This window comes from Oncorhynchus kisutch, linkage group LG6 (assembly GCF_002021735.2).
Source record: "Oncorhynchus kisutch isolate 150728-3 linkage group LG6, Okis_V2, whole genome shotgun sequence".
In the NCBI taxonomy this organism is placed as follows: domain Eukaryota; kingdom Metazoa; phylum Chordata; class Actinopteri; order Salmoniformes; family Salmonidae; genus Oncorhynchus; species Oncorhynchus kisutch.
In genome coordinates this window covers 74,341,099-74,356,475 of record NC_034179.2, presented here as the reverse complement: position 1 = coordinate 74,356,475, position 15,377 = coordinate 74,341,099, and the positions used below count along the sequence as shown (strand labels likewise).

Sequence of the window (15,377 nt, the reverse complement as noted above, 5' to 3'; positions counted from 1 at the left end):
ATATGATAATAATAGTTAGTAATAACAGTAATTTTACTCAACAAGATTGTTTAAGTTCAGCTCACTTCAAGCAGAATTTGTTGAGTAAACAAACTTTAACACATGAGCTCAAATCCGTGACCTTTTGAAGTCCACTCAACTCACAGAGTAACGCTGATAACACAATTGGTTAAATGGGCTTTTAAACAGTACGGCCCTGATGCTCAGATGGAGAAATCCCTCGTTCATAGGCGTGATTGTGTTTAAACTATGTTAGAATTGTTGCCTTTTTTTTTCAGGAGTGGAAATGGTGTGTGACTCATATCAGAGGGAAAGGAATGTCTTCAGAGAAGAGGTTGAATAGAGACCACTCTGATTACATGTATGTTCATGCATGATGCATGGTAGAGGTTGTGGTGCTCAGTTGTATGCAGAGAAAGAGAGGGAGGTTTAGTAGCACACTATGAAGCTGCTGGGAGTGTCTACAGAAAAGCCGTCAAGGACAGAGAACAAATGATGCCAATGTGTGATAGATACAGTGCCTTGCGAAAGTATTCGGCCCCCTTGAACTTTGCGACCTTTTGCCACATTTCAGTGAGGATCTCTGAATGATCCAATGTTGACCTAAATGACTAATGATGATAAATACAATCCACCTGTGTGTTATCCAGTCTCCGTATAAATGCACCTGCACTGTGATAGTCTCAGAGGTCCGTTAAAAGCGCAGAGAGCATCATGAAGAACAAGGAACACACCAGGCAGGTCCGAGATACTGTTGTGAAGAAGTTTAAAGCCGGATTTGGATACAAAAAGATTTCCCAAGCTTTAAACATCCCAAGGAGCACTGTGCAAGCGATAATATTGAAATGGAAGGAGTATCAGGCCACTGCAAATCTACCAAGACCTGGCCGTCCCTCTAAACTTTCAGCTCATACAAGGAGAAGACTGATCAGAGATGCAGCCAAGAGGCCCATGATCACTCTGGATGAACTGCAGAGATCTACAGCTGAGGTGGGAGACTCTGTCCATAGGACAACAATCAGTCGTATATTGCACAAATCTGGCCTTTATGGAAGAGTGGCAAGAAGAAAGCCATTTCTTAAAGATATCCATAAAAAGTGTTGTTTAAAGTTTGCCACATGCCACCTGGGAGACACACCAAACATGTGGAAGAAGGCAACAATGCAAAACGTTATGTTTGGCGTAAAAGCAACACAGCTCATCACCCTGAACACACATCCCCACTGTCAAACATGGTGGTGGCAGCATCATGGTTTGGGCCTGCTTTTCTTCAGCAGGGACAGGGAAGATGGTTAAAATTGATGGGAAGATGGATGGAGCCAAATACAGGACCATTCTGGAAGAAAACCTGATGGAGTCTGCAAAAGACCTGAGACTGGGACGGAGATTTGTCTTCCAACAAGACAATGATCCAAAACATAAAGCAAAATCTACAATGGAATGGTTCAAAAATAAACATATCCAGGTGTTAGAATGGCCAAGTCAAAGTCCAGACCTGAATCCAATCGAGAATCTGTGGAAAGAACTGAAAACTGCTGTTCACAAATGCTCTCCATCCAACCTCACTGAGCTTGAGCTGTTTTGCAAGGAGGAATGGGAAAAAATTTCAGTCTCTCGATGTGCAAAACTGATAGAGACATACCCCAAGCGACTTACAGCTGTAATCGCAGCAAAAGATGGCGCTACAAAGTATTAACTTAAGGGGGCTGAATAATTTTGCACGCCCAATTTTTCAGGTTTTGATTTGTTAAAAAAGTTTGAAATATCCAATAAATGTCGTTCCACTTCATGATTGTGTCCCACTTGTTGTTGATTCTTCACAAAAAAATACAGTTTTATATCTTTAGGTCTGAAGCCTGAAATGTGGCAAAAGGTCGCAAAGTTCAAGGGGGCCGAATACTTTCGCAAGGCACTGTATGTGGCCAATCTTCCTGCCTGCAGGACATATATGAAGGGTGTTCAGTACATGTAGCATCGCGCTATCACACTATTGTTGTGTAACATTAGCAGTGGACAGAGGGAGCTCTGTGAGCGAGGCTGTGTTAAGTGGGGCCTACCGAGGCCTGTTCTGTCTGTCAGCCAGGGCCGAGGAGAGGAGGACTAGAGAGGACAGTACTGACTGCCGTAGGGGAGACATGTTGTCCTCAGACACACACTGGCTGAGTGATTCATGGTCTTTGAGAGGAGGGGAACAGCAGGGAGGACCAGAAGAGGAGACACACAGACGGGAGATGGAAGACCCAAATGTCACACGTGGGATGTGTGCTGTACACTCAGTGCCATGCTCGCTAGATGAGTGCTGGAATTTGGTGAGAGTGGAAAATATGTACAGTATGGCTGAACTCTGACCTTATGCGGCACTGGAAAACATATTGTTCTAACAAAGCACTCCTTTATCTCTATTTCTGCATGGCCACAACCACACATACAGTAGAATTCACGTCACTCCAGTGTAATGTAGGCAGATGTGGTATGTATATCACTGACTCAGTCCAAGCTAGGGAGATCAAACACACTCTACATACACGTAATGACTCCAACAGGTAAAGTGAGGTAAGGATTATTAGGAGGTCTAAGGAGATTCAGACAGGTGATGCTGGCGAAGCAAGCATCGCTGCAGGACAGACAGGTAGATGACAGACAGGCCCAGTCCTGAGGAGTCAATCACTGTTGATGTTGGGGCGGCTCCAGACCTCACATGGCCTCCTGCCAACAGCTCTGCTCGCCCAGGGATGCTTTACGACACCAGGCCAGGGGAAAGGAGAGGAGGAGAAGGAACATTCCCCAGGTCTGTGTAAATTCCCCCATGGAGCAACTGTAGCTGCTGTACTGTGGGAACAATGGTGGCTCTGGGACAGTAGGGTAGGAGGTAGGGAGGGGTAGGGTAGTGGGGGTGAGAGGTTAGCACTCAGCCGTCCAGCAGTGTCACTGCTGTGTTTGATTAGCCTCTGTCTGTTTGTGGTCGTTGGGATGAAATATCCCTTTTATCCCCTCACTGGTGAATTCCTTCCTTCTTGTTCCCAGAATGCTAGAGATTATCTGGTCTAAAAGATTCCATCTCTTGCATTTGTATTGATTGCCGTCCAAAATAGTTGGATGTTTCATATTCATTTGAATATTTCTGAGTCTTTGGCTATAGTTTGTCCGGTGTAGGCCGTCATTGTAAATAATAATTTGTTATTAACTGACTTGCCTAGTTAAATAAAGGTTCAATAAAAAAAAATATATATATATAGTATTGTTCTTTGTGTAACAAAGTTCTGTGGAGTATCTTTGTGTGTGTGTGTGTGTGTGTGTGTGTGTGTGTGTGTGTGTGTGTGTGTGTGTGTGTGTGTGTGTGTGTGTGTGTCTGGCACCTCATTGTGAAGATTGTTTCTTTCAGAATAGGAATTTCTCCTGCTCTTCTCATTGTTTTCCCACATGGCATTGCACATTTGGACTACTGTCTGAGGTCAAAGGTCAGATAGAAGGCTCTCTGTACATTAGTCATGTGGATGTTATGTTTGGTTATGTATGCTGTGTTGTGTTATACATTAGTTATACTTTACATAATATTTTTATGCCAAACAACTCTATGCACAAGGACTGCATTTAACAATTCCCAGCAAAAAAGACCCATTTAGTGGAAGAACTGTACAGATCTATTACAATGTGACCACGTTTTCCAAAAAGATCTGCTCCAAATGAAGATTCAAAGATGTTTGCAGAAAGAATGGGATGTCAACTATGACATGGCACCTTAAGTTTGAAAACATCTATTTTGGTTATTGAACTATAGTTCGTGAAGTGGATGCAAATACGGTAACATCATGGGTCCCTGATCTATACTACACAGAAATGGAGAATTATGAATATGAATGTCATTCTCCTTACATTCTCCTGGACATCACAGCGCAGCACAGCACAGCACAGTCGAATAGAGTTCAGTACAGTGCAGTAGAGTAGAGTACAGTAGAGTAGCATACAGTACAATATACTGTACTCTACTGTACTATACTCTACTTTTCTTTACTGTACTGTATTGTACTATACTACTGTATTGTATTGTAGTGTACTCTACTGTGCTCTACTCACTGTACTGTAATGTACTGTACTGTGCTATCTTAAAGATATGTGGGTTCTTGGTAATGGAACCAAGACAAAATATTGATATTAGTTGGAAGTGGTCTTTACTGACTATTGCATTTGAATGTATTTCTAATACATTTTAAGACTTTTTCCCTAGATGTTTCCGAAGACATCTTTTCCATCTGTTTGACAAGAAATCAAAGTCTTTACTTATGCCTCATTTTTAGGATGAAAACGATTGAAAAATGTATATATGCCTTAATTTCCCCAAAATATAGACTCTTAGCTTTCATTTGACACCCAATTTGATATGCTCCTATGAACTTCATGTTGATGCTCATGGGTCCTTTTACATGGAAATGCTCCTTTTGGACAAGAGCCTTGAGGATTGGATAGTTTGGACAAGAGAGACCATGCGATTGAAGAATTTGATCTAGAGAGCCTTTGGGATTGGATAGTTTGGACAAGAGAGCCCAGGGGATTGAAGAATTTGGACTAGAGAGCCTTTGGGATTGGATAGTTTGGACAAGACAGCCCATAGGATTGAAGAATTTGGACTAAAGAGCCTTTGGGATTGGATAGTTTAGACAAGACTGAGTGATTGAGTTATTGTTGTTTTGAGTCCAGTTGTCAGGTGTTTTGAGTCTGTCTGTAACACAGCACTCCAAAGGCCTGTCATAATTAGACCCTTTAGACCATGCTGCTGCAGATTAAAATGCTGTTTTGGCTGTTCCAAACATCATTGCCTTATGACCTGTGTGTGTGTGTGTGTGTGTGTGTGTGTGTGTGTGTGTGTGTGTGTGTGTGTGTGTGTGTGTGTGTGTGTGTGTGTGTGTGTGTGTGTGTGTGTGTGTGTGTGTGTGTGTGTGTGTTTGTGTGTGTGTGTGTGTGTGCGCACCGTATGTGTGTGACCAGCTTGACCTGATAAATTATTCACTGGTATTTACTTCTTGGTTCATGGCAGGGCAATTAGGCTGGATTTGAAAAGACATCATAAATGTCTATGTGGGGGCGAGGGCAGGCGAGGACTGTGGGAATGAGCATCAGCATGAGTAAGGCTGTAAGGCTGTCACTGTGTGCGTACGCTCAGACAGTTGTGTTTGTTAGGACCAAGCAGCAACTCCTGTAATTAAATCATTTATAGGGATTGTTTATGACTCCCATATCAAAGTAGAATTTAAGCTGCTCTGTCTTATGGACCTTTAAATCAGTACCTGATGTTTTCCATTGTGTTTCAGACTCAGTCTGGATTTAATTCACAGCTTAACCTATTTACAGTGCAGCTTGTTACCATTCTATGGGTGCTCTGTGGGTGAGATCTGAGCTGCTGTGAATAAAAGGTCTCTGAAATGGAAATAAATAATGCCATAAAAGCTAACAGGGTGTTTTTCTGCAAGCAGCGAGTGGGCACTGGTTAAATTCTCACCACATGTTTAATTAACAGAGAGAAGAAAAGTAGAAAGTGTAGCATGGAGAGAGGAGGGGAGAGAAAGAGCTGCAGGGGGCAACTTCAATTTAGGATCCTCCTTTTAAATGGCTGGAATGCTCAATTCTGCGTTGGCAGCGTTGCCAGTCTCCCCATAAGCTGTGTGTGTGTGTCTGTGTTAGGGCTGGAAATGGCCAGGGACCTCACAAGACGATATTATAACAATACTTAGGTATCGATTCAAATTATTTGCGATTTTCACAACTCTATATGTATTGCGATTCGATACTGCGATTTTATTGCGATTCGATGTTCCAACATATTGCTTTTTATATGTCTGCTGCAGAGGAACGAGAGAGAGCATGAGAAAATGCGTTTTGATCAGTTAGGAAAGTAAAGTGTTGAAAACATGTTGGCTCACTGTTTAAAAAGAACAAGCTGTAGGAAGAAAAATAGTGGAGTTTTGGCACAGGTACAGCCAGCTGACAAGAGGCTAAGGCTACCTAGCAAAACCTAAATAAATGACTAATTGACTGCCAACTGTAAATAAACTACAGGCATGTTTTAATTATCACCGAAGGGGTGAACACACAGCAGTGTGAACTAGTACATACTCCTACATCTTTTATTCCCATGTTACTTCTGAAAGAGTTATCTGTGTGTTTATTCCTGATAAACACATTGTAACTGGAGAAATGTGTATTGCACATGCCAGTGAAACGTTGTGAATGGGAGAGATGGTGAGAGAGGTGTCTTGCTGTGGGATGCTGGCTCTAGGCAGGTGTCAGCTGTCAGGTGTGTTCCAGTGTGTAGTGTACAGCAGGATTATACAGTAGGCGGAGTCATGGCTGGATTCCATAAAAATAGCTCCAGAGCAGAAGGCCACCTGCAGGACTGCTGCTTTCAGCACTGAGTGGGCCTGTCTCTGTCTCCTCACACACACACACACACACACACACACACACACACACACACACACACACACACACACACACACACACACACACACACACACACACACACACACACACACACACACACACACACAGGTTCCCACCAGCTCCCCCGAACTGGCAGTTCTCTCTGCTGTAAAGAACACAGCCTTCTACCACTAAGTGTAGCCAGACAGCCAAATATCATATCGGTGACTGTACTGGTTGAAAACAACATGCTTACAGCTGCTGTGAGAATCCTAAGGTCCAAAATTATGATGATTTAGTTTTCCCCTCAAATGTCTGAATATCATTAGCGGAACTGAAATTTGGACAGATAGCTTATAAAAATCTGTTCGCTTGGCTTTAGTTTCAGTACAAGGTGTGAAGACATCATATTTCTCATGTGAAGTATGTGTTATTGTATCACTGTGTACTGACGTGTCTCCTTCTCTCTCGTGTGCAGCTGATCCCATCGATGTGCTGCAGGTGCTGGAGCTGTCGGACCACATGGAGGGGGTGTCCATGGAGGCTGGCCTCTGCACCAGCAGGAAGGACATGGAGGAGACAGACATGGCCTATAGAATAGACAAGAAGATCCAGCTCAGTGCACCCACCAAACAGCTCTTCCCAGGTAACAACAATCTGTAGAGATGTAGTACACATCCAATGAGTCTGAGTCATGGTGTATGTGTGGTAATTGCAGTGAATCCTAAACAACGGACCTGACTTTGTTCTCCCTCTTCTCCATGGGCGTAGTTCTTAGGGTGTAGTAGCACAGGCCATTATTATTATTCATTGAAGTTCAGATGTGTGATATTGTTATTTTGGGAGGGGCAGTGGGTCTTGCCAGTGTGGGAGTCCCCAGGGTGGTGTGTCAGCCATACAGTCAGTCAACACCTACTGTGTTCTCCACTGTATGACTGACTGTATGACTGACTGTATGACTAAGTGTATGACTGGCTAATTTACTGACTGTATGACTGACTGTATGACTAACTGTATGACTGTCTGTATGACTTACTGTATGACTAACTGTGTGAATGGCTGTATGGCTGACTGTATGGCTAACTGTATGACTGACTAAATGACTATATGACTAACTGTATGACTGACTGTATGACTGACTGTATGACTGACTAAATTACTGACTGTATGACTGGCTGTATGACTAACTGTATGACTGAGTGTATGACTGACTAAATGACTATATGACTAACTGTATAAATAGCTGTATGGCTGTCTATATGGCTGGCTGTATGACTGACTAAATGACTGTATGACTGGCTGTATGACTGACTGTATGACTGACTGTATGGCTGGCTGTATGACTGACTAAATTACTAACTGTATGACTGACTGTATGGCTGACTGTATGACTGACTGTATGACTGACTGTATGACTAACTGTATGACTGACTGTATGACTGACTGTATGACTATATGACTAACTGTACAAATGGCTGTATGGCTGACTGTATGGCTGGCTGTATGACTGACTAAACGACTGTATGACTAACTGTATGCCTGACTGTATGGCTGACTGTATGACTGACTAAATCACTGTATGACTGGCTGTATGACTGACTGTATGACTGTATGGCTGACTGTATGGCTGACTGTATGACTGACTAAATGACTGTATGACTGACTGTATGACTGTATGGCTGACTGTATGGCTGACTGTATGGCTGACTGTATGACTGACTAAATGACTGTATGACTGACTGTATGACTGTATGGCTGTTCGACTGTATTACTGACTTTATGGCTGACAATTTGACTGACTGTATGACTGATTGTATGGCTGACTGTATGACTGACTGTATCACTGACTGTATGACTGACTGTATGACTGTATGACTGACTTGAATATTATTTAATTGGATACAGAAATTGCATCCTGCCAGCAGGACACCTGTCGACAACTTCCAGTGAAATTGGAGGACGCGCAATTCAAATAAATAATCATAACAATTATGGATATTAAACATTTAGGTACATACAAGTGTCTTATATCGGTTAAAAGCTTAAAGTCTTGTTCATCTAACTGCATTGTCCGATTTACAATAGGCTTTACAGCGAAAGCATGCCATGCGATTGTTTGAGGACGGCTCCCCACATCAACATATTTTTCCACCGGCACAGGCTTCATAAAATCGCAAATAGCGATTAAATTATCACTTACTTTTTGAAAATCTACCTCTGATTTGCAATCCAAAGGGTCCCAGCTACAACATGTATGGTAATTTTGTTAGATAAAACCCTTCTTTATATTCCAAGTTGGCGCCGAGTAATCTACTCGTTTAACATGCAGAGAAAGGAATACAAAAAGCTACCGCTAAACTTTGTTAAAACAAGTCAAGATACGTTTCTATTTAATCCTCAGGTACCCTAAAAGGTAATTAAACTATAATATTTCATACGGAAAGAAGTATGTTCACTAGGAAAGCAAAATTATCAGGTGCGCATCCTCTTCATCGCACGCGTACAGACTGATTTCCAACTCTGGCTCCTAGTACTAAAACTCAAAGTTCTTCCTCGATTTGGGAAGAAACAAGCCTGAGACCTTGAACAAAGACTTTTGAAATCTAGTGGAAGCCATAGGAATTGCAATCTGGGAACTGGAATTGCATATGCCCCTATGCTTTCCATTGTAAGAGCATGGGCTCTCCCCAAAAAAATTCTGGTTGGTTTTTCTTTGTATTTTTTCCTACCATATCAATTGTGTTATAGTCTCATACAATATTTTAAAGTTTCTAAAAACTTCAAAGTGTTTTCCATCCAATGGTACCAATTATATGCATTTCCTGGCTTCTGGGCCTGAGTAACAGGCAGTTTACTTTGGACACATCAGTCAGACGGGAAGTGGAGAAAAATAGACCCTAGCCTGAAGAAGTTATGTATTTTTACAAAAATAAACTGTGTCGGGGGCAACATTATTTTAACACATCAGAGAACAACAGAGTAGAAAAGGTCAACCATATCATCCACAACAATTGTTCCTCCTTCCCCCCCAGACTCGTTGTTCCCTGTGGACTTCTCCCTGATGACAACAGTGAGGGCAAAGAAGGACACCCAGTTCTTCCTGCTGTCTGTGTATGATGAGCAGGGTGTACAGCAGCTGGGGCTAGAGGTGGGCCGCTCGCCTGTCTTCCTGTATGAAGACCACCAGGGACAGCCCTCCCCGGAGCTCTACCCCATCTTCAAGAAGATCAACTTGGCTGATGGAAAGTGGGTACTACCCCTGGCCTGATGTCCTTGGCTCTTGACTGGGACTTCTTCTCAAAACCCAAACTCTGTAGCCCCTGATTTATGATTGACACATATTGTCATGATTGGGTGAGATTCACCTGCATCGTGTCATTTGGTTGGCCATTGGGTATCACCGTTACCTGACCCAAAATATGCAGTTTCCTCAGTATGTGATTTCACTTGGCCATACTTGAACGTGGCACACATATCTCACACAATGTGCTTGACCCTAAGTGTTCTGGAGCCATAGAGGACACACATAGATCACGCTAGTACCATAGAGTTCTTGGCTCACAATACAAGGTCAATAGCTTGACTTGACCCTGTAAAATACTACAATGTGATTCAATGCATTTGACCTTAGAAAACCCTTCCTCAGAATACTGCATACAGGTGGTGCCTCCTTCTAACTGAACCCAAGTGACCTACATTCAACCTGACACTTTATATTGCTACTTCTGCGTTATAAAGATATCACTACACTGTACTAATCCATCTCTACCTCTCTGTCTGTCCAGGTGGCACAGAATAGCCTACAGTGTGGAGGGCAAGTCAGTCACCCTGTACCTGGACTGTGAGAAGGTGCAGACTCTGGAGTTGCTGAGAGGGGACAATCCCCTGGTCAGCACGGAGGGGGTGATCGTGTTTGGAACACGACTACTGGACGAGGAGGTGTTTGAGGTAGGACACCAGGGCGATGGAGTCAGGGTTGGGTGTGAATGAAGTAGTGTCATGGACTGTATGTAGGATTTGGTATGTATGTACTGTAGTCCCATCAGTAGCAGAACACAAGCTGGTTCATTCTGGCATTGGATCTGAGAAACATCAATATTATTTGTTGCAACTTGTTTTAACTGGATTCTTGGCATAATGTAATATTCACTCACTCCTCGGAGCATAGCGCCTCGACAAATGGATCTCCACACCTTCTTATTCTAGGCCAGGTCCCAGGCTGATGTGGTGTTGAGTCCCAGGTTGTGTATGTCGTTGTCCAACTGGTTGGACGACCTGGTTCTCGGTCTTCCTCTTGGGCCTGGCCAGTTGGGGGATGATTCTTTCAGGATAAGGGCAAGCTCCAGATGTGGGATTGTTCTGACCAGGTGGCCGAACAGTCGGAGTCACGAGACTCTGACCAGGGAGGAGACGGGGTTGGTCCATCTTTTGACGTATTGTGGAGTTCTTGATTTTTTTAATATATATTTTTTATTTCACCTTTATTTAACCAGGTAAGCCAGTTGAAAACAAGTTCTCATTTACAACTGCGACCTGGCCAAGATAAAGCAAAGCAGTGCGACACAAACAACTACACAGAGTTGCACATGGGATAATCAAACGTACAGTCAATAACACAACAGAAAAATCCATATACAGTGTGTGCAAATGTAGTAAGATTAGGGAGGTAAGGGAATAAATAGGCCATAGTGGCAAAATAATACAAATGTAGCATTAACCCCCTGAGTGATTGATGTACAGATGATGAATTGCAAGTAGAGATACTGGGGTGCAAAAGAGCAAAAACAATAATAATATGGGGATGAGCTAGTTGGATGGGCTATTTACAGATGGACTGTGTACAGTTACAGTGATCGGTAAGCTGCTCTGACAGCTGATGCTTAAAGTTAGTGAGGGAGATATAAGTCTCCAGCTTCAGTGATTTTTGCAATTCGTTCCAGTCATTTGGCAGCAGAGAACTGGAAGGAAAAGCAGCCAAATGAGATGTTGCCTTTCGGGGTGACCAGTGAAACATACCTGCTGGAGCGTGTGCTACGGATGGGTGTTGCTATGGCAACCAGTGAGCTGAGATAAGGCGGGGCTTTACCTAGCAAAGACTTATAGATGGAGCCAGTGGGTTTGGCGACGAATATGTAGCGAGGGCCAGCCAACGAGAGCATACAGGACGCAGTGGTGGGTAGTATATGAGGCTTTGGTGACAAAACGGATGGCACTGTGATAGACTACATCCAATTTGCCGAGTAGAGTGTTTAAGGAGGCTATTTCGCCCAAGTCAACGATCGGTAGGATAGTCAGTTTTACGAGGGTATGTTTGGCAGCATGAGTGAAGGATGCTTTGTTGCCAAATAGGAAGACGATTCTAGATTTAATTTTGGATTGGAGATGCTTAATGTGAGTCTGGACGGAGAGTTTACAGTCTAACCAGACACATAGGTATTTGTAGTTGACCACATATTCTAAGTCCCGAGAACCGTCCAGAGTAGTGATGCTAGTCGGACGGGCAGGTGCGGGCAGCGATCGGTTGAAGAGCATGCATGTAGTTTTACTAGCATTTAAGAGCAGTTGGAGGCCATGGAAGAAGTGCGGATGTGGTCCCGCCATGCGATGCCTAGTATGCGGCAGAGGCACTCAGAGTCAAAGGTGTCCAGGCAACATGTGAGGTCCAGGGTGAGTGTCCATGATGTGCGAGGTCCAGGATGAGGGTCCTCACGCTGTGGGGGGGTGTAGTCTTCCCCAGTGATAGTCCACCTTAGAGGTTGCCTACCTTAGAGGCAGCCTTGGCTTCATTAGCAAGGGTGTCATGCCACTTCTGTTTGTCCCTTATTCTTATCTCGTAGTTTTCAAGATGGTCCAGGGTCAAGTCAACCTGGTCCGTCTGAGTAGAATATAATTTTTGTTGAGGTTTCGCGGCAGTAGTTCTCCGGTAGCTTGCTCTGGTGTGGTATCAAATACTGGGATCATCTACACTGAGTGTACAAAACATTAGGAACACATGCTCTTTTCATGACATAGACTGACCAGGTGAATCCAGGTGAATGCTATGATCCCTTATTGATGTCACTTGTTAAATTCACTTCAATCAGTGTAGATGAAAGGGAGGAGACAGGTTATGTGTATGTGTGCCATTCAGAGGGTGAATAGGCAATACAAAATATTTAAGCACGCTTTTGAACTCGGGATGTGGTAGTAGGTGCCAGGCACACCGGTGTCAGTGTGTCAAGAACTTCAACGCTGCTGGGTTTTTCACTCTCAACAGTTTCCTGTGTGTATCAAGAATGGTCTATCACCCAATGGACATCCAGCCAACTTGACACAACTGTGGGAAACATTGGCGTCAACATGGGCCAACATCCCTGTGGAACGCTTTTGACACCTTGTAGAGTCCATGGCCCGACGAATTGAGGCTGTTCTGAGGGCAAAGGGGGGTGCAACTCAATATTAGGGAGGTCTTCCTTATGTTTTGTACACTCAGCGTATATGAGCCGTTGCCTGGACAATACCGGGAGTAGGTTAGCACTCTGACTTAAACCCTAATGCAATATCCCTACTATAAATTCTACTTGTCGCCCTGAAGAAATTATTTTATTGAGGCATGAATGAGATCCTCTAAAGCCACAACGGACAAGATTAAAATAACCATTATTTCCATGTGAGCTTAATTCATCAAATATGCCTGTTATACCAGTGGAGATATTTACTCGCTTCATATATTAGCTGAATATTCTGACATGAACCCGCAGGGGATCCCGATCCCACGAACCTTGTTTTAACTCGGATGACTTTCTCTTCTCATAACCTCATTTCTGTCCCGGCCCATGCAAATGAAAGAGATGGCACATTCCATCACATACTCCACTAATTGTGTTCAGTTTTGAACATGCAGGCTAGAGCAGTATGTATTGTTGCTGTAAGCTTTAATGGGGTGTGAAGGGGAGGGGCGGAGAACGGTTGAGAGTGGAGCAGCAGGTAGGGGAGGACTAGGTTGTTTGCGGAAGGCAGTGGGGGGTGGGGGGGGGGGGGGGCAGGTACTGTTCAGACATGATCTGCTCTGCCCACATCTTTTCTACTGTGATCAAATACCTGGAAATGAAACTCAACATTTGTATTTGTATGAGTTAGTTTGGATGTTTTGGGGAGTGTGTGGTGCTAGATGTGTTGACATTTGAACAGACAGCTCTATATTTTGACGTTTCAGAGTGTGTGTGAGAGTGAACATGTGTCAATGAATGTATGAGTGTTGTTCATGCCTGCTGATTGGGAGGATTGATCTTGTGGGAAGAGGAATTTCCCAGTCGTCAGTGTTTATCCCTACAGCGACACTCGTCAGGGCTGCTGTCCTCATCATTATCCCTGAGTAGCTGTGGAGGGCAAAGGTCACATATTTAATGATGGCTTGGGTTGTTTGAGCTAGGTGAAAGTGTTTGGGGAAATGACCACGTCATTATGGAACCTTAAAATTGAAATGGACACTGAACAGTGAGTTATGCTGTGTAGTTAAATATGTGAATCATATAATATGTGTGTGTGTGTGTGTGTGTGTGTGTGTGTGTGTGTGTGTGCCGTACATATGTGCTTTCAAATCAAACAATAAAAAGATAAATGAATTCCAAGTGAAGCTCATATTCTTTTATTTTCATTTCCCTAACCCTGTTCTATAAGTCATTCCCAATGTCTCTCCCAGGATAGTGTGCAGGCCTAGTCCATTGTAATTCCAATGCAGCTCCGCTCTTAATTCAGTAGCCTCCAGCATAAAGAGAGCCGAGTAGAGCAGCAGTCCTATCTCTGCTCATGTCCGCAGACCCTGAGACACAGAGGGGGAGAGTAGGAGGGGGTCACAGAGCACACACCCTCCCATCTCTCAGGCCCCTCAGGGTACCATCCCAACACAGACTTTGCATACTTGAGACATTGGAAAAGTACAGAGGAAGGGTTATTATCTGGTCCTAATGGGTTAATGTATACAAACTTCAGTCTTCTTCAGTCTTCCACCCTCTCAGAACCAGGTGTCCCCTGATGTTCTCACGTAGACAATAACTATACAATCTCCCTCCAGCCACGCCCCCAAACAATAACCTCCCCTTCCACTGATGGCTTAACTTTACCTCAACTGCTTCTCCTACTCCATAAGTAAAACTTAATAGCCTCCAATGCAATTAGGTTCCTCCTCCCGCTCTTACTTTAACAGACAACCCTCTATCTCCCAAATAAAACAGTCTTCTTTCTCCAATTAAGCAATGCTTACCCTGAACATTCCTTACATAAAACAACTGTAAAGATCCATTTTCACCCCAACCCCATCTTTCAAAACATCCCATTTATCATTCCTCAGGCTGCAAAAAAAACATCCCTTTGACGTCCTTATGACTAATACCCGTCAATTATCAACATTCTCTTTAGCATTCTCTCTGCTCTGCTCTCTCTGAATAGCCTAAGTGAGTGAGAGGCCAGCTCATGTGTCCCATGTTGAATGGCTGTGGGTCAGGGTTGTGTTGACCTGGATGAGGCTGGTGCTGGGGGAGAGGTTAGAGGTTGGCCTTGTTCGCAGGCCCGTTCTGTTCCCAGGACCTGGTTCTGTTCCAGGAGGGATCCAGAGGGCCAGTGTTCCGGCCCAGTTCCCCCAGCGTGGGAGAACATAGCGTGGGAGCTTGGGGACGGTGGTCAGCCCCTAATGCCTCTATTGCTTCCAGATTGCCTTCAAATTACTGTTGGTGTTGTTTACACACATGCAGAGCCACGGACACAAGAATGTACACGTAAATACTGTACGCACACACACACATACTAAAGCAATCATTTAACTGTCCACAAGTCTGAATGGATTATCTGGGCTCTCTGTGGGCTGTTTGTGTGTTTTTGCCACGTCTAACGCTTAGATATGATCCAGCCCAGTGTTTATGTGTGAACAACATCTGACTGTGTCTGTCTGTCTGTCTGTCTGTATTAGTCATTGTATTATTGAGTAA

The 15,377-nt window shown here is 43.7% G+C and overlaps 1 protein-coding gene across 3 annotated transcripts in view; it reads left to right on the top strand.

Moving 5' to 3' along the window:
* Nucleotides 1–15,377, top strand: part of LOC109891973 (collagen alpha-1(V) chain) — a 93,445-nt gene that overhangs the window by 7,205 nt on the left and 70,863 nt on the right. For all 3 annotated transcript variants that reach the window (XM_031827508.1, XM_031827506.1, XM_031827507.1), the window contains exons 2-4: nucleotides 6,893–7,060; nucleotides 9,447–9,660; nucleotides 10,200–10,362. In XM_031827508.1, coding sequence (XP_031683368.1) covers nucleotides 6,893–7,060; nucleotides 9,447–9,660; nucleotides 10,200–10,362 — 545 coding nt within the window. The remainder of the gene's footprint in view (nucleotides 1–6,892; nucleotides 7,061–9,446; nucleotides 9,661–10,199; nucleotides 10,363–15,377) is intronic.